This window comes from Gymnogyps californianus, chromosome 2 (genome assembly GCF_018139145.2).
Source record: "Gymnogyps californianus isolate 813 chromosome 2, ASM1813914v2, whole genome shotgun sequence".
NCBI classification, from domain to species: domain Eukaryota; kingdom Metazoa; phylum Chordata; class Aves; order Accipitriformes; family Cathartidae; genus Gymnogyps; species Gymnogyps californianus.
The window spans coordinates 24,154,770-24,173,770 of NC_059472.1; the positions used below are offsets into that span (position 1 = coordinate 24,154,770).

A 19,001-nucleotide genomic window follows, 5' to 3' on the forward strand; every position below is an offset into this window, starting at 1 on the left:
TATGTGGAGTTTTGCTGACGTCCTCAATGATGCGTAAGATTCTGGTCATGCTAAGTATGAATGTTTTCTCCCTTCAACTGGATTTATAAAAGTAAAATTCTTTGCTAGGATGTATTTTTCTTGTTTAAGAGGCTAGGTGTTATGCAGAAAGTCAAACCTGCTTGGAACAAGAAAATCCTTTTGACAACTCTTGTTGTCCCAGAATTGTAGTTTAGTTAGTCCTCCTGCTTTCAGGAACAGCTCTTCTGGAAAACTACTGAAATAGTCCATAGTCGCTACCTGATGATTTTCTAGATCAAACAAAAGCAGAATGACTTTCTCCCCAGGTTTTATACTTGTCTTCTACACATCTCCTTTAGACTTTCTCACAGAGAGAGAGAGAGATATGGCACTTGCATCCTGTGGCCAGAATAAAACAGTAAATTCACACTGATTTATTTTTTTTGTTTTAAACGCTTGTGTTATGAAAGTAGAGGGCCTGTGCGGGAGAGGAATGACACACCTTCTTTCTCTCTGATTGTTCTTGAGCCCTTTGTCTCTTCAGTTGTGCCTCACCCCCCCCACCCCCCCCACCCCCCCCCCGTATTTCTAGTCATGCCTTAGCAGATGGGTATTTTGCTGGGTGCTCATAGTATTCGCTTCCCATGTAGAACACCTTAATGCTTTTAAAAAAGCACTGATCCTTCTGAAATGTTTGGCTCTATATGTCTTATCTTGCACATTTTCAAAGTGTGGATAGTGGGACACATGCACACAAACAACTCCTGATTAAGAAGCTGATTCTGAAGTCTTAGATGTGTTTCTCAGTCCCAAGTTTTAGTTGCTTGTTTTTAACCAATATAATAAGATAATTCTAGTGCTTTCTTCTTGTATTCTACTTAGTGCTTTAGAGCCAGTTACAACAGTCATCTTCCTCCTTGCTTCTCATGAAGTTTTCATAAACACTTTCTTTATTGCAACCCTTTTAGGGTATGTCGCATGCTGTTCTGTAGTTAAAGAGCTGGGAATTCTATTAAACTTCTAGAAATAGAAATCATTAAATGGTCCAAGTCATTAGGATCTTTCTATGGTTCAAAGAACTGTGGTGTTAATACTGTCACTTGAACACTGGACCTAGTATCTGTACTCTTACAATATATTTGTGAAGGAGTGTGAAGTACTTTGAGCAGTGTATTTGGTGATGAAATTCCTGAGGTTGACATATCTTTCTTCCTCTAAATAGGTTTGGTATTTAGCTGCCTTAGTGTTAAGTATTATTTGGTCTCATAACATGTTTGTCAGAGTTGGATAATGTGAAAATAGTTTTAAAACTACAGAATGCTTATTTCTTTGGTCTCCAGGTTGCCTCTTAAGTACTCCAGACAATCTGTTATTTGGCAGTGATATTGGTTTTGATCAGTTTATGGCTGTTCATGATTGTTTCACTAGCTCTTCGCAAGCACTCCCAATGCCTTGGTGTTAATGGTGCTGCTGGAACCCTTTTGGTATGGATTTCCCCCCCCCCCCCTTCTCATTTTAGCAGGCATTGCTCTTTTGATGAGCAGGTGGAAGTGTTCTCTTCTTAGACATCTTTGGTTGAGGTTACTGTATATTTTCCCTTTTCTTGCAGTTACTAAAAAGTTCGGTCCCTCCACTGTTCTGTTGAATGTGTCTTCTGTTACGCAGCTCTTCGATCAAGTGAGAGACTCAGCTAATGGTCATGCTTTTTATTTTTTGAGGCTCTGCTGGTATCGTAAGCATACTGTGCATGCTTTTTGTTGGTGGCAAGCAGAGGATGATCGCAGTAACTTATTCTGTGAATGCTGCCTTTAAGGCTGCAGATAACCTGATGAGAGGGGAAAAAAGAATTTGAAACAAAAGAAGCAAAATGAATGATTTGTTTCTTTAATACCTACCTGCAAAATCTTTTTTTGGGGTCTTCTTTTTATGTGTCTCAACTTACACTTTTTCAGTAATGAAATATGTGCTTCCCTGCAAGATTTAAGTTCCATCTTTCTGCTTTCTAGTCTCTAACAAGCAGACAGAGAGCAGAAAAGAAAGCAGAGTTGTTATGTGTTCCTGTGTTTGATTTGTAGGCCACTTTTGCAGACTTTATTTAGCTGCTCTTATTTGAATTTTCTGCTGTTTTTCTTTGTGTTCATGAGTTGTGCCTTGCCTTTGCTGTGGACGTTTTTATTCTCCCTTAAGCACACATGCTTTCCAGCTTCCTGCCTATTCGCTGTAGCAAACTGCATGGTCTTTACAGCAGTTCATTCACCTTTGCTTACTGATTGTGGATGCTTTTTGTATTCATGTAAGTGCTACATCTGTGAGATAGTTCTTTCATATATAAATGTGTACACCCTCCCCCCTGCCTCTTGCTTTCCTTGTTTAACACCAATCCATATGACCTGTGTGTTTATAAAATTACTTTAAATTTTTGTCTTAGATGGTTGGCAGGAACAAGTCTCTTCTGACTCAGGAATTCCTTCATCAGTCATTTCATTTTATTTTTTATTAGTTCTGTATATCACAGAATTGCATCTGTTAATATGAAGGAGTTTCTTTTTAACACTGTTATTCCAATGTTAGATTTGACAATCTTTTCTCTCTGTGCCCTTCTCCCTTCCCCTATTTTGTATTCATTTCCAGGAAAGTGTCACAGGGTAGCATATTTTCCATAAGTTCTCAATGATCTGCTGTGCTTCAAAGTTTCCTTTTTTTCCTTTTTCCTCCTCCTGCATATGGAATACATTGTCTATATCTAACACTACAGCAGCAGCTATTCTTCAGCTCATCTTCTGCTTTAATAGTACCCTTGGCTATCCTGTAGAGTTAACTTGTTATTTCAATCTTGCAGCAAAATTCCCTGTAACTTTTAGGGTGAAGGATTTACATGCGGCAGCCACCCGGCCTCACCACAATGTGTGTGTGGTTATATTTTCCTGTGCTATATTCGGTGTCAGCCCCATCGCAAGTCTGCAGCCAAGTTGTATTCTGAGATCTGCCAGGAGTCCTTGGGGCTGGATGGATGGGAATGCTGGAGACTGGGGAAAGGCTGGGACTGCTTGTAAAGGACAAAGGATAGTGGTAAGAGTGGCTTGAAGGTGCTGGGAGAAATCGTAGGGTGATACTGAGTCATTTGAGACTGTGAGAGAGAGAGAACTGGAGGGCAAAATATGGTGGTGTTATGTAGTTAGAGATTTTGTTGCACCTGTCCCTATGTGCATTCACAAAGATGCAAAAGGGACTGCCCCAACAACTTAGAGTACTCAGCTCTTGGAAGTTCAGTGTTCTGCTACCACCTGTGTAGGTGAAGTGCTGCCATATACTCCCAGAGTCAGCTTGACTCTGGGTTCTGCTTTTAACTTGATGTAATTCACTGGCTTATGAGTGGTATAGTTTAGAAAGTGGATATTTCATGTAGGAGAAGGATTGGTTCATACTTTCTTAGATAGCAACATGGCGTACTCTAGGCAGTAATGAGCATATGTTTGCATACTGGCTGCTTTTTGATGAAAGGTGAGCTTTACTGTATGCTTTGGCTGTTTCTACTTTAGCAAAGGAAGTGGTTGGGACAGTGAATTGGTCCCATGCTGCTTTGAATTGAGCAAACATTAGTGGGAAAGTGACAATGACAAAAATTGTCGTAATTTTCTCTATCTTATATGATGGTTGATTAAAATTTTATTACTGCACTTTAATTAGGCATTTTATTTTCATTGGTATACATTTTTCTTCATAATCTTTTTTCTGTCTGCTCACTTGTGTGAAAATTTGCTTGGGTTCTGTGTCTTTCCCCCCTCCAAACAAACAAATAACTTTTGTCTGTCTTTCAGCAAACTGAAAAAGCTAAGTGAAGATAGTTTAACTAAGCAGCCTGAAGAAGTCTTTGATGTTCTGGAGAAACTTGGTGAAGGGTAAGTGCAGCTATTTACGAGGGGATGGGATCAGAGGAAAACAGTATATAAAGCATGTGCTGGAATACTAAGTTACAGAGAGAGTGACTGTAAATGTCCTAAGGAATGCTTCTCTAGGTAAGTTTTAATAATAAAGCAGATGCATGCATCAGTAGACTTCTATGCTTCCCCACATATGTTTATGCATTTTTGATGTCCCTTGTTTATTAAGGCAGCAAAGGTGCTGGTGCCAGTACTGGAGTTAGATACGCTACATCTTGACAAAGATTCATTCTTCAGAGGCATGTCTTTTCTGAGGTCCCGATAGAACTGAATTTTTTGCAGCCTGAAAAAACCCTCAAACTTCTGCAGGAACATATGGCTTCTGTGACTTTTTGAAGTTTCTGCGTAATGAAAATGAGAAGCAGTTTATCTTGTTTAAAAAAAAAAAAAATTCCTTCTTTTATTTTTAGGTCTTATGGTAGCGTGTTTAAAGCAATACACAAAGAGTCTGGACAAGTTGTAGCAATTAAACAGGTCCCTGTGGAGTCAGATCTTCAAGAAATAATTAAAGAAATCTCTATAATGCAACAATGTGACAGGTAGGTATGACAATTCTGCTCCCTTTCTAAGAGTCTATGTGAAAATGTATTTGTACTTGTGAATGTAGCTGAAATACATGCAGCTGCAAACTTTTTTTAATACGGAAAATTAAAGCAGTCTGTGTTGGACAATTTACTTAAAGGAACCACTTTGTGGACCTCTTCCTATTGTTAGCTTGGATTGAAGGAAGTACAAATAGTGCACGACAGAAACTGTTGAAAGAATAAGTGCTTGCCTCTGCTTAGAATTCTCCATGCTTGCTTCACTTTACTTGCACTGGCAAGCCCAAAGGTTAGTATTTCCTGTAAATGTCCTAGGCCTTGTGAATTCCGAGTTACCTGTTTCAGAAGATTGATAAAGATGTTTCTAGCACAAGATTAATGGCTAGCAGTTAACTTCCAAAATAGTATCCTGTTGGTTGCCTTTTTCATGCAGGAACATACCTTTTAAAAAGTGAACAATCTTATAATAGTTCTGAAGAAGGACTGTTACCTTATCATCGTTTGTGAACGATGATCTTACGATTGCTAGTATTGTAGGAATGGAAGCCTTAACATCAAGTGTCTGCAAGGATGCAGAAATTACTTTGCATTTCCTCTCCTCTGTGGAGTTATCAAATTTTTATTTGTATATTTTTTAGAGATAATCTTTTAAGGTTTTGGCTGTAACTTCAAAGTCAGATTTGCTAGCATGAGTCTTTATTCATGTCTGATCAGTCATACAAAGGTATTGTTTGTGACTCGAAGTGCAAACAGGAAGGCTTTGCACTCTAGTTAGGTGAAACTTTCTTTAAAATATTGATTGCTTTAGTCATTAACTTGATGAATTGTATTATAGCAAGTGGTCTGTTATTTCTCAAATTGTGTTTGTGCTTTTGTGGTGTGTCAATTTTGAAGTTCTGTCTTTAAATGAAAAATTTGCTCTTGTTTGGCAATGAGCAGTACTCATCCCAGATTTAAAGATAATCCTTTTAGTGCAGTCTGAATTCATTCAGATTTGTTGCTGAATGTTTTGCTCAGGTGTTACATGGAGCTTGATTGTACTGCTCCACAGCGTCTTGTCTATGAGGTCATGAAGGAGGAGAGAAGGTTCAAATATTTATCCTTAAATATAGGGATAGAGACCTCGGAATACATTGTATCTAGCACATGAGAATGCAATTGTTCTTCAAACTTCTTTAGAACCTCTGCCTGCAAGCCCCGATCTGAGTATTTGTGACCTATGAACACGCTGGACCTTGTAATCCATTCGCTTCTGGCATTGACTGCTCTGGATGCTAGAAGCTTGTTAAATGTGTAGGCAGGGGAATGGGAGGAAAAGGAAGGATTTATGTTTTTTCCCACATTCCATGAAGATGTGTGATAAGGTTATTTCAGGTGATACTAAAAGGATTTGGGACCCTTGAGGCTTTTTGGGGGCTCCTCTTAATCCTTTTCATCCCTGTGAAACTATTTTTGTCTTTCTGGCGAACTGGAGTTTTGTAACAGGTACAGATTAAAAAGGAAGCAGCAATCTTGTTTGTCTGCTTAACTGTGGAACTAGATTTGATCCCCAGAGAAGGTCCTTGGTTGCTCTTGTGCACTGGGAGAGGAGTTAAAATATGTTTACTTTGATTCTTCTTGTTGATGCGCTCTTAGTTCTTTTTATCTCCCCTGCTTCATTTCTTTCCCCTTACATAAAGGAAGACATTGAATAAGTTGGAAAATAGCACCTTATGAGTTCTTAGAGTTCTTTTGTGGGGTCAGTGATAGGATAGCAGCCCTTAGTTGCTGCACAGGCTTGAGCCCTGTGAGCTGACTGGAAGCAGTGGTGTAGGTTGTAGTGTCTGTATGTCTTTTAGTACTAGACCAGAATTGAAACAGATACTTAAAACGAATGTCTGAAATACACTGACAGAGAAAAGAAATGATGATACTTGAGAATCTTCTAATTTTTTCACCTTTCTTTCTGTACTATGCTTCTTGTGCCATTTTCATTCTTGTCCTAGGTGGGCCTACTCACTGTCTTATTCCTGTGTCCCCTGTCCTGCCCTGCCTTTTCTCTGCCCTTGTTCTTTTTTTCCTGCTTTTCTTTGAACAACATGTTGCATTTAGTATCTACTGGACATGTACTATTGTATAACTTTTTTCAAGAGTAAGAGTTCAGAATTTTAGAACATAAACTCTTCCTTCACTGGACAAGATGCAGCCGTTCTCTGGTTGAAAAGAAGAGTTGGGCTGCAGCTCTGCACCATGTGCTTGTATGTGTCGTGTGCCTTCATGCAAATACAGTGCTGTGCAGTACTGATGGGAGGGATGACGCACTTTTTAGTACTTCATTTTCACATGTGATGATTCCACAGATGTTACAGAAAAGCACTGAGCTGTTGCAGCATCTCAAATAAAAGGTGATTAAATCTTAACACTTTACACTTTCTTCTCCATGCCTGTTTCTAGAACTAGCTACACTGTATGTGCTAAAGCTCTTCTAAGGGGAAAAAAGTAGATTCTAAGACAAGCAGTTGATATGGAAAAGACTGGCCTATGTAGTTAACTGGGACAAGGCTTTAAGCAAATGTGAACAGTGTTTTGAGATGGCACAGCACTCGATATTTAGAAAAGATTTTCTTGTCCTGATTTGTAATAATATACAATTTTTGCTGGGAGTACTAGCATAGTGTAAATCTAGCAAGGTCATGAAAATCAGTGGGTTTTCTTCAGAAGTAATAGTAACCTTTCTCACTTCAGGAATTTGTAAGGGGCAAGATCAGTATGTTGTACTTGTTTGGTAAACATTTTGACTAGTTAAGAGGGAATTGACCCAGCTTGCCTTCTGTAAAGGTAAGTTCCTATAGTACTAACAGTCGCTCTTTAATGAAGCAGTTTGCCGATTAGTTTTGACCTATCCTCTGTGAAGATAGCATCATGTTGCAGGAGGTAACCATAGGTCCTCTCTTTTTCTTACATCAGTTTTCTAACAAAAAATGTTGCTGCCAAACATGCTGTTCCTAAAATACAGTTCCTTGCTCCAAAACAAAATAGTGTTTGATTCCACCCCACAATGCAGGTGTTCTGACCAGAAGCCACTGTCTGAGATCTCAGTATCTTACTTCCTGACTTTGTGGGAGATGGATGGCAATCTAACTGTAACCGCCTTTGCTTATGTTCCTGCAAAAAAACCTCAACCTTTTATTTCCATAAATACACCATCTCATCGCTTTTCCGAAGGAAGATCCTTGTTATGTTTACCACATCTGTTTCTGACTTTCTTTTGCAAGTGCTTCCGAGGAAGCATTATGTCAAGTGAAAAACTCATGAGTAGCAAAGCAATATGTTCTGTTTATGACAGTACGATCTCTTCGCATGAGACACTTCAATGTGAAAATGCATTTGCAAATCCAGAAGTCTTGTTCAAACCAACACTAGATTCTGTTTCATATGGAAGTCTAGATCTGTACTTGAAATAAGTTCATGCGTGCAAAACCAGGAAATCATGGGTGAGTTTCCATGGTTTTTTGCTCAGGAGAGAAGAAAACAAGGCAATCTTTTCAAGAAGGGAAACATCCAATAACTTTGTGAGGAGAGTTAAAAATTGAGAGGCCTTAGAGGAGGGAAAAACACAGCTTTATATCAGAATACTAATGTTTGGGAAGACTACGTCTGTATTTGAAGATCACTGAAAGCTTGTGAGATATATAGTAGTGCCTTTATAATTTTATTAAGCAGTCAGACTTCATTCTAAGAAGGCATTGGTTAAGCTAATTACAGTTTTAAAATGTATTTGATTACACTTGCTCTTTAGCTGTGTTAGTGTGTGTCAAACTGATTTTTAACGACACTTGTGATGATGACTTTTTTTTTTCCCCTGGTAAGAATTCATCTGTTTATCTACCTTCTTTTTTCATCTAGTCCCTATGTTGTCAAGTACTATGGCAGCTATTTTAAGAACACAGATCTATGGATTGTTATGGAATATTGTGGAGCTGGCTCTGTTTCGGACATAATTAGACTTCGTAATAAAACGGTGAGTTTTTTCAAAAAATGTATAACACTTATTAAAATTAAACTGTGAATTAAGACTAGAAACCAGAATAAAAATCAGAGTTAAGAGACAGGATCTTGGCTGATGCCACGGGGCGTATCTGTGCCTTGGTTCCTCAGAAAACAAGCTCGTGCAGTTGCTCTGACTGTTTGTCCATTCCTCTGTGGAGTGATCATCAGCCGAAGCAAATGCATTTTGAAATGTGGAGATCCTGTAAGTTTCTTGAAAATTACTGCTTTGTACAAGGCAAAACTGTGTGTGGCTTCTTCCCCCTACCCCTTTTACCTCACAGTCTGTCAGCGTGCCACTTAGTACATGCACGGTTTGAAAACAGGTGTAGAATTGTCTTGCTCCCACTCAGTAATTAGGGACCATGAGAAGTAATTGGCATTACTCAAGGAATGAGAAGGGGAAGGGATGCCAATTAAGGAATGTGAGAGGGAACCAAAATGGAGGGCTGTGTGGAAGAGTCTTAATGGGCTTATAACAGCAGTAATGTAGAGGAGGGTGCAAGCCTGTAGGAAACAGGCTTTGTTAGTTCTACTTAAGAAACAGTTTGTCTGAAAAATGTTTTGTTGTAGATGTCAAATAATCTTGAGTTCCTTTGAGTCCATTATTTTCAGTAGTGGACTGTAACAGAAGGTATTCGTTTTATCAACAAGTGCTGTGAGATGACCCTCTACTTGCTAGCTCTTGTACATTTTGTAAACACGCCCTGAAATGTTCCTTGCACCATACCTGGGAGCAGAGAGGGAAGGAGAAGGACAGAAAAAACAATCTTTAGGCTTAGAAAATAAGATGTAAGGGAAAATAGAATTAGATTTATGTTGTGGTTTAACCCCAGCCAGCAACTAAGCACCACACAGCCGCTTCCCCTCCCTCCTCCCAGCGGGGTGGGGAGGAGAGAAAAAAAAAAAAAAGTAGAAGTCATCGGTTGAGATAAGAACAGTTTAATAACTAAAGTAAAATAAAATATACTACTAACTAAGAATAATAGTAATAATTGCAATGAAAAGGAATATAACAACAACAAAAAAGAAATAACACTCAAGAAAAGACAAGTGATGTACAATGCAGTTGCTCACCACCCGCTGACTGATGCCCGGGCAGCGATCCGCTCCTCCCGGCCAACTCCCCCCCTGTTTGTATACTGGGCACGATGTTCTATGGTATGGAATACCCCTTTGGCTAGTTCGGGTCAGCTGTCCTGGCTGTGCTCCCTCCCAGCTTCTTGCACACCTGCTTGCTGGCAGAGCATGGGAAACTGAAAAGTCCTTGGCTTAAGATAAGCGCTACTTAGCAACAACTAAAACATCAGTGTGTTATCAACATCATTCTCACACTAAATCCAAAACACAGCACTGTACCAGCTACTAAGAAGAAAGTTAACTCTATCCCAGCCAAAACCAGGACAATTTGTTAGGAAGTGGGGGTGATGTTTAGAATAGAGGGTGCCTCTTTGGGAGAGGTGGCTTGCATCAGGGCTGCTGTAATATTGAACTGATGACTGGGGAAAAGCCAAAAACAATGGGAGATTGCTGGAGTTCCTGCAACCTTTAGAACTGGTGTCTTTACAGTTGTGTATTATCCAAGGGTCAGTAGCTCCAATAAGAAATGGTGCAAGGTAGTCCAGAATTTAAAAAAAAAAAAAGTCCCATTTAAATAAGGGTTTAGAAAAATAAGGAGCAAACTTGTGTGTGCATCGATAGAAAATGTGAGAATTTTTTATTTAAAAAGAAAATATAAAAAAGAGGGTGTGAGTAAATGGTCATTTTGGGAATACTACATGGGTCTGTGCTATCCTCTTTGGGAAAGAGGGTAGAAATACTGATGAGAAGAGGTTATACTCCTAGTAGTAGAAACAGGGAAAGACTTGAAAGACTTTGTGGTACTGAGTGTCCGACTGAGAAAATAAGCATAAGTAAATGTGAAGAGATACATTTGTCTTGGTGGGGGAGGCAAAGTCTTTATATATGGGTTCATGAGCACTTCAGCTTAAAGTTTAGAAATAATTGAACAAGTAAAGTGGTTGCCAAAGATTACAATAGTACCAAGGACATAACAGAACTATGGAAGTTAGAGAAAGGTGACAAAGGTGATCAGAAGTAAAGAATACTTCTCTAGAAGGAGATACTAAATGGATTAGGATACTTCTGTGTTGAGAAGAGGTACCTGGAGGGAGAGACGTGGTGGAAGGTTTTAAACCATGAGTAGCACAAACAGACATATCTTACTCACTTTGTATCTTACTGTTTATTACAAAACAAGAGATCACTTGTGTTGGTAGGTCCAAAGCAAAAATTTCTTCTCTGCACATGATGATGAGGTCCACTGTACAGTTACAGAAGATCTTATAGATGCTAAGAGTTTGTTTTCAAAAGGCAATTGAATAAGACCAGGAAAAAAATGACTGTGGCTAAATGCAAATATTTAATGGCTGGAGCAGGAAATCCATGTGCTTCAGATCTCTGGGAGGGTGAAGCAGACAACTATCACTGTTTACTTGACATGTGCTTACATTCAGATAGGCTCCCAGGCTAGATAAACTTTTATTCTGGCTTAGGATAGGGGGCATTCTGGTACATATAACAAAAAAAGCAAAGCAAACTTCCATTTGTCACTTGCCATGCCTATGTCTCGCAAGTTTTGGAAGATTTAGGCAGAGGTTTGGACTTGTTTGAATTCTCTTGCTCTTTGTGGAACAGTGACCTGATCACCCAGAGTACCGTGTGATGGAAAGCTTGTGACTGTGTTACTGGAATGAAGCTGCTTAAAGTACTTCAGCATTTCTGTTGGTGACTTTTTTTTTTTTTTTTTTTGGAAACAAGAAGTGGTTTCACTGTACTTTTCACAAGAAAAAAAGAAATGTCTTCACTTGGAAGTGAGGAGGGAATTGATTCTTATTTTGTCAGAATGTTTATTGAATAGGCCCAGACAGACAGGGTTATGTGTTCTGTAATTTTTCTGAAGTTGTCAAATGAAGACTGTGGCTAGGCCAAGGAAAAGTTTATTTCCTGCTTCTCCGTATGTAAGGAAAAGAAACTGAGGAAGAGAGAGTTGAAGAAGGAACCCTTACTTTAATGCAATGGTCGTTAGGATCATCATTTGGACTTGATGATCTTAAAGGTCTTTTCCAACCTAAATGATTCTATGATCATATCAAAATAAGTCATAAGAAAAGGTGGAAGTCTCCTCGTATTTGGGGAGGAAACATTGCTATGCATTTGCCCTTGTTGCTTATCTCTAAAACCAAGAATTTACTCATCTTTTTCTGTATCTGTGTTTCCCCTACTTCTTCAAAAGTTTTGTTGTTTGTATAGAAAGTGAACAAAACTGGGCTTTGCTCTAATGGACCCAAAAATGAGAGAAGCAGAATTCAAAGTTAAGGAAGTTTCTAGTGGCTGTTGGAACCCTGTTCATACAGAGGGGTTTTCAGCTTGACAGGAGCAGGTTTTTGTCCAAGAGGCCGAAGCCACTACTTTGAAGTTAAATCGACCCCTGGAATTCTGCCCCAGAATGCTGTCTTCTAGCATGCTGGGCAGATCAGCAGCACTAGAGCAAGCTTATGATGCCTGTTAGCTCATCTGAGGTGTGGTGTTCATCAGTCCAAGGCAGCAAAGCTGTATATCTAGTTTTGTCTGCTTTTCTCAGAGACTGATTTGGGAGGTCAAACTGTGGGTTGCTGCCAGAAAGGGCAGTTCCGCTGTTATCGTCCAACCTGACTGATGTGTTCCTGCCTTTTCCATGCCTCAGATGCAGCGATTGTGTGGCTGCAGGGTGATCTTGCCTAAGCTTGATGGGAGTACTTTTTCCTCTCTAGTCTATCCTCCCCACCCCCTTGTGAGCTAACTCAGGACTTGGTGTGGCAGCACAGTGGCTTGATCTGGTGCAAGAGAGACATTAGGAATGAGCAGTGGGGAAAGGGAAGGAAAAGAAGGAATGAGACTGACTTTTTCAGTGGCAGCTTGCAATAGAATGAGATAATTACAACGTGAAGCAATACTTTCCTGGCTGCTATTAACATATCAGGGAGTATTGACACACCAGCAACCCTGCCTCTCTACTGATAATTTAGGGTGCACTTGCTCATCCACTGAACATGATTAACTGAGTCATTCTAATCCCGTCTCTTTCAGGGACCAAATTCAGTTGGCTGTAGTATACAACGTAGTGGCTATGCAGTGGGTTTATGAGACAAAACCTTCTTATTTGGGACAGTATTGTAAGTAACAAGCGTAGCAATGTACTACTGTACAGGTGGTGTGCTGTTGGGTCCAGAGGTCCTGCATCTTGTATCTAAACTGTGACTTCCTTGACATACCTATTTATTTATCAGTTACATATACATTGCCTCATGTATTCTTATTGATTATCTTCTGCCATGTTTTCTTAGCTAATTACTTTTTTCATGTGTTTAAGCTCCAGTAATTCAAATGAATAATGTACCTGAATTTCTGGATGCTGTGTTTCAATGTCCTCCTGGTTTTGCTTTCTCTGTATGCTACCATGGGGGTCCAGGGCAGACCTTTGTTGCCTCTCTGGGCTAAAGGCACTTTGCTCGTAAGAATGTTATTTTGCAGTTTTAAGCAGTCACGTTTCTCAGTAATTTCACAGTTAAAATTGTTTTAATTTGTAGGCCTTTGCTGCACTAAAGTACATGTGATTTGCAGCTGTAAATTGGTTATCTAAGGCCTAATAACTCTTATGTTTTCTGTTTAAGTAGCATCTATTACAGTATAACTTCCTCAGTTGAGCCCACATGGATTAATTAATAGCCAGCCAGTCCATACTCAAAGACTGAAATTCATTCTGCACTGGCTAACTTGTTTAACTGATCTTGGTGGCCAGAAGTTATGGCAATGGACAAGTCCATCCTGGGTATACTGCTGACCATGTTCTGTCGGTAAGCCTTCCGGGAGGTAAATTGAATCAATGGGCTAGTCAGCTGTGTTACTGTTCGGAGACTGATCTTTAGGCCAAGACTCTTCAAGTACTTTTCTATACAGCCAGACTGAGAAAGAGGAGGAAAGAAGTTAATCCCAAATGTCCTGGTTGCCTTATTCTGTGTCTAGCCTTACAAACCAAGGTAGTCTATACTAGCTTCTGCAATAGGACATGGAGATTATTCAGTGCTTGTCTAATAAAATCCTTATTATGGCTCTGAATGATTGTTACGTAAACGCTGGGTGGCATTATCTCAATTTTTAGGAATTATTTTTCCTTAGTTCTTTAGAGAAGCATTGTAGGTTCCTTCAAAAATGGGTTGTGGTGTCTGAATCTTGAAATGATAGATCTTTCTTGCATCCTTGCAGTAAAACTGTATCCATCTGCTTGGAAATTAGCTCATAGGAGAAAATTAGTTTTCATCTCAGGAAAAAAGTATTTGTTTGTGTGCCAGAAATAAGATACATGTTATGTGTTGGTTAATTGTCATGAAAGAGAGCAAGTTAGAGCTACACTGTTATTCATCTGTTTCCAAAATAGCTATGTATATATTACATGCAAATAAGGCTGCCAAAAAAGCATTCAGAAGTTGGGAAGTTTCAGAACTAAGATTGGCCATGCAGCATCTTCTGGTACATGTGCAGTGTGAAACGCTAATTGTCCTCTCTTCCCCCTTTTTCTACAGGACTCAGTGTTAGTGGATCATGCTCACTCAGTGAGGAATCGCTGTATATGCTATTAAAATAGTATATAATCTGAGGTCTGGTGTTTATTTGCAAACTAAAAGAGGTGCTCTGAAGACAGAATTATCTTTCCTCAAACTTTATCTGACCTTAATCTTTCCATTAAAATAACTGACTAGTTAATAACAGTATTTATTGCTATGAACACGTACAAGTCAGTTCTAAGGAGAATTAGCTTCCTGGATGATTTCTGTAGTTTCCCACCTAGATTGCCCAAGGTAGGTCCATAAAATGTTGGAGATCATTTTGTGGGTGGTCTTAAAACTGTTGGTAGCCATGTAATGTTAAAATGCCTAGCATCTAATTCACTGACTTTCTGTTTTTAAAGTGTGCTTCTTGGAAGAAAGCTTACAAAATACTACTTCAGTTCTAATGGCTGTATTTGCTGGGTTTCACAATGTTTATATTTGCTACTGATCTCTTTCTGCAGTCGGGTCACTACTAAAAGCTGAGAGAGGCTATAATATGTATCTGTACAGACTGTCTAGTTGCATATTCAACAGATCTCCTTTCCCTCCCCACCCTCCCCCAAGTTTCAGAAGGCAAATTTGGGGAGATTTTGGGAGAATGGCAGAAGTTGCATCCATGGTTCGAAGTCAGTTACTCATTTTTAAATTGGAGCTGCTAAAGATTTTTTGAAGAAAAGATTGCTAGAATTACTTAATGTAAGCAACAGCTTTTTTTTCCCCCCTCTTGTATATAATTTTCGGTAATGCCAGTTTTAAGTTGCTGAAACAATAAAATGACCATGTAAACACAGAATATAAAGAAATTTATACTAATGTGTTCCAATCAGAGGTAGCTGTTTAAATGAATGTTTAATCAGGTCAGTCCTCTATTGGTACCCCATATACACCTTGCATCACAAAACACTCACAAAGTCTTATTCTTGTTATACTAAAGGGTGGAAGTTTAACCTTATTGCCTCCCCACAACGCTCTTTCCCCTCAAAGAACCCCATCATTGTTTGCCTTGGAGAGCCAGAAATATCAGCTGAATTGTTAATGTCTTTCAAGTTTGAGTCAGCCTCTCTGCATATAAAATTCTAATCCAGGCAATAAAATTTGTCTCAATCTAAGGAATTAAGCCAAGTTTCATTAAGGTCAGAACAACATATCATTCTTCCATATATATTTTATAATAAAAGAATCTGTGTTTAAAGTTGGGATGGATTTATTGCTGTATATTATTGTGGTGAGGAATTGGAGGAAATGTAGGAAAACTGCAGGTAAAAGAAAGGTTACTCTGTTGAAATTGGATGTTTATTTTAAAGGTGGTGAGGAAGGAGGTGAACAGTGTACCACTGATTTGAAATAAGTGATAATTTTAATTTGGAAGGGACCTCTGGAAGTCATCTAGTTGAATCTCCTGTTTCAAGGAAGGTGAACTTTGAAGTTCAATTAGGTTGATCAGGACCTTGTTCAGCTGGGTTTTGAAAATCTGAAGAAGAGGAGATTCAAGTGTCTCTCTGCAGCTCTGTGAACTTCTTTCTTTTTGTATCTAACTGAACTTCTTTTGTGACAACTTGTGACTGTTGCCCATCCTCCTTTTTCTCTGCCACTCTGAGAAGTGTCTGCCTCTGTGAGGATTTTGTTTGTTTAAAATTGCATTGAAATATCCACTCTTCTTCAGACAAGACAAACCTTGCTCTGTCAACTTGATACATCATGTGCTGTAGCCCCCACTGCTGGACTCTCCAGTTTGTCAGCATTTCTTTGATTGGCTTTACAAGTGCTAAATAAAGGGGAATATTTACTTGACCTGACTTGCTAACTGTGCTTTCCTAATGAAGACCAACATATGGTGAGCCTTCCCTGCTGTGAGGGTATATTGCTGACTCATGTTCAGCTTGTCTACTGGAGCCACCCCAGAACCTTTCCTGCAGCAATGCTACCTGCCCCATTGATCCTCAGCCCATACTGTTCACGGCATGGGGTTCTTCTGTCCTAGGTGTGGGACTCTGCCTTTGTTGAACTTCCAACAGTTTGTTGTCAACCTAATTCCTCCAGCTTGTTGAGGTTCCTCTGAGTGGCAGTCCTGCCTTTTAGTGTATGGATGGCTTTCCCCCTGTTTCATGTCATCCAGAAACATGATGGGAGTGTTTTCTAGCTCACTTTTCAGGTTGTTGATGAAGATGTTGGGAATATTCACCCTAGTATCAACCTCTGAGGAATATCACTTACAGCTGGCTGTTGGTTACATTTTGAACCACCATTCAGCCTGGCAGTCCAGCCACATGTTCTTCCACATCTTCTCCATGGTTCCCCAGATTTGGCTAAAAAGATATTATTGGAAACTGTCAACAACCTTCGTAAAGTCAAACTAAATGACATCCCCAGCTCTCTCTTCGTCCTCATAGGAAAGTGGCTGGGTTAATTTGGCATGATTTCCTTTTGGTCAACTTGTGCTGGCTGTTTCCAATCATCTTTTTACCCTTTGCGTGTCTAGAAATTAGCTTCTGTGAGGATTTGCCCCATAATATCCTGGGGACTGAGGATAAGCTGGCTAGCCTGTAATTCCTCAGATCCTTCCTCTCCCCCTTTTTGAAGATGGTGTCATAAGGGATGTTCCCTGATTGCTGTAACTTTTTAAAGCTCGTAAGAAGTAGCCTTGAGTTGGCACTAGCCAGCTCCTTGGCACCTTTGGATGTGTCTCATCTGTTCCCATGGACTTGTATTTGTCCAGTTTACTAGAGTAATTCCTAACTCATTCCACTTTGCTACTAGGCAGAGACAACTGAGAGCCAGAGAAACACTGCTAAAGACTGATGCAAAGATGATGCTTAGGAGATTTCTCCATCATTTGTCAATAGATTGACCAGCCTGTTTAGCAGTAGGCCAACATTTTTCTGGTGTTTTTTTTCTTTTCTTTCTCTTTTTCTGCATATAGAGCAATACAAGCTCTTCTTGCTATCCTGTGTATTACTGTCCAGTTTCAAACCCACCCTAGCCTTGGCCTTCCTAATTCTGCTCTTTAGTATCCAGGCAATGCTTCTTTATTTATCTTTAGTAATCTGTTCTTGCTCTTTATATGCTTTGTTTTTTGCACTTTAGCTCAGTCAGGAGTTCCTAGTTCATTCAAGATGGCCTCCTACTGTGCTTGCTCGTTATATTGCATGTCAGGAAGGACTTTTTTTTCATACTTTGAGGAGGTTGCCCTTGATGCTCAACCAGCTCTTCAAGGTTCCATTGCCCTTTAAGGGCAGTATGCCCTGGGATCCCACTTACTAGTTCCTTTAACAAGCTGAGGCTTGCTATCTGGAAATCTGGTTCTGCTACTTGCTTTTGTCACTTCTGTCCATAACTTAACCTCCACCATCTCATAGTCGCTTGCCGAGGCTACCTCTGCCATCCCTGGCAAGTTCTTACTCTACTCATGAGTAGCTGGTCTAGTGGAACACCTCCTGTAGTGGGCCTGGACAGCACCTGCAATGAAAATTATTACTGCTCACGCCCAGATTTTTTTGTACCCTACCATGTTGCCCTTCCAACAGATATTGAGGTGGTTGGCAAACACCTCCCCCTCCCCCGCGAACAGTGGCCTATGGTCAGAGGCTTCTTCCAGTGCTGAGGATGACTTCATCTACTTCACCTTTTTGATTGGGTGGTTTGCAGCAGATGCCATGATGGCATCCACCTTTTGGGCTACCCTTCCGATTTTGACCTATAAACTCTCAACAAGTTTAAGTGTTCCATAGCAGAGCCATATGTTTGTGTAGAGCTCAACCCTGCCCATCCTTCCTGCTTGTTGCTTGTGAGGAGCCTGCATCCATCTCTTACAGCATGCTAGTCGTGTGAGCTATCCCACTGTCTCTCTAATTCCAGTGACATCATAGCTCTGCAGCTGTGCACAGGCTGGCAGTTCCTGTTTGCATCACAGGCTGTATACTTTTGTGTACGGGGTTTCGGATGTACCCCTGTCTGCCGTACTTTGTCTCAAAGGGAGAACTCTGTCTGATGTGTGCTTCCCCGTTCTCTGTTCTTCCACTTACCTGAAGGCTTTGGTTTCTGTTCCCTGGTGAACCTAGTTTAAAGCTCTTCTCACTAGGTTAGCAGGCTGTTGGCAAAGATACTCTTTATCTCCTTTGTCAGGTAGATCCTGTTTCTCCCCAGTAGTCCTCATTCTTCTGAGGATCCTGTGTTCATAAAAACACTAATGCTTTGCTGCTGTTAGCAGGCCTGCTGGAAGGTGGTGATCTGCAGATGCATCTGCTTCTGCTTGAGGCTTTCCCCTTGTCTGGCAGGATCAAGAAGACCACCACACTGACGCTTGTTCACTTAATACAGATTATTCAAGGTCTCCCTTGGTGATGCTGTCAGGGCCAATGGGGATGGTGTGAACAGGAGCGTAGTTTGTGAGCCAGGTGATCTATTTGCAGATATGTTTTATATAAGGGTGAAGTTGTTTTTAAACAGTGACAACTCAAATAAGTGCTTCCTGTTTGAAAGGCACGTGGTTTTGTTGTTTTAACTGACCTTAGGTGGTTAGGACTTCCATTGAGGTTCTTGACCTTATTCACAGTGCTTTGTCAGAAAAGGACTTTGAAGAACCAAACTAACTAAATTGGTGCTGATCACAACTGTGTGTAGACATGACAAATGCATGTTGTTGTGCTACTGAATCATAGTTAAAATCTGTTTTCCCATGTTATCTGTACTTAGTACAGTGCTGAAGAGGCTCTGTACTGTTCTGCATTACTTCCAAGGTTGTGTTCAACATCTGGTTAGCCAGTTTTAGTACTTCATAGATGTATTATAGCAAGCTGGAACTTGGTAGTGAAGAATAAGGGTTAAGGAGTCTGACTTTCATATTC

At 40.0% G+C, this 19,001-nt stretch overlaps 1 protein-coding gene across 2 annotated transcripts in view; it reads left to right on the top strand.

Moving 5' to 3' along the window:
* The window catches only part of STK3 (serine/threonine kinase 3), a 143,304-nt gene that overhangs the window by 3,652 nt on the left and 120,651 nt on the right, over positions 1-19,001 (top strand). For both annotated transcript variants that reach the window (XM_050890853.1, XM_050890854.1), the window contains exons 2-4: positions 3,819-3,899; positions 4,352-4,480; positions 8,369-8,483. In XM_050890853.1, coding sequence (XP_050746810.1) covers positions 3,819-3,899; positions 4,352-4,480; positions 8,369-8,483 — 325 coding nt within the window. The remainder of the gene's footprint in view (positions 1-3,818; positions 3,900-4,351; positions 4,481-8,368; positions 8,484-19,001) is intronic.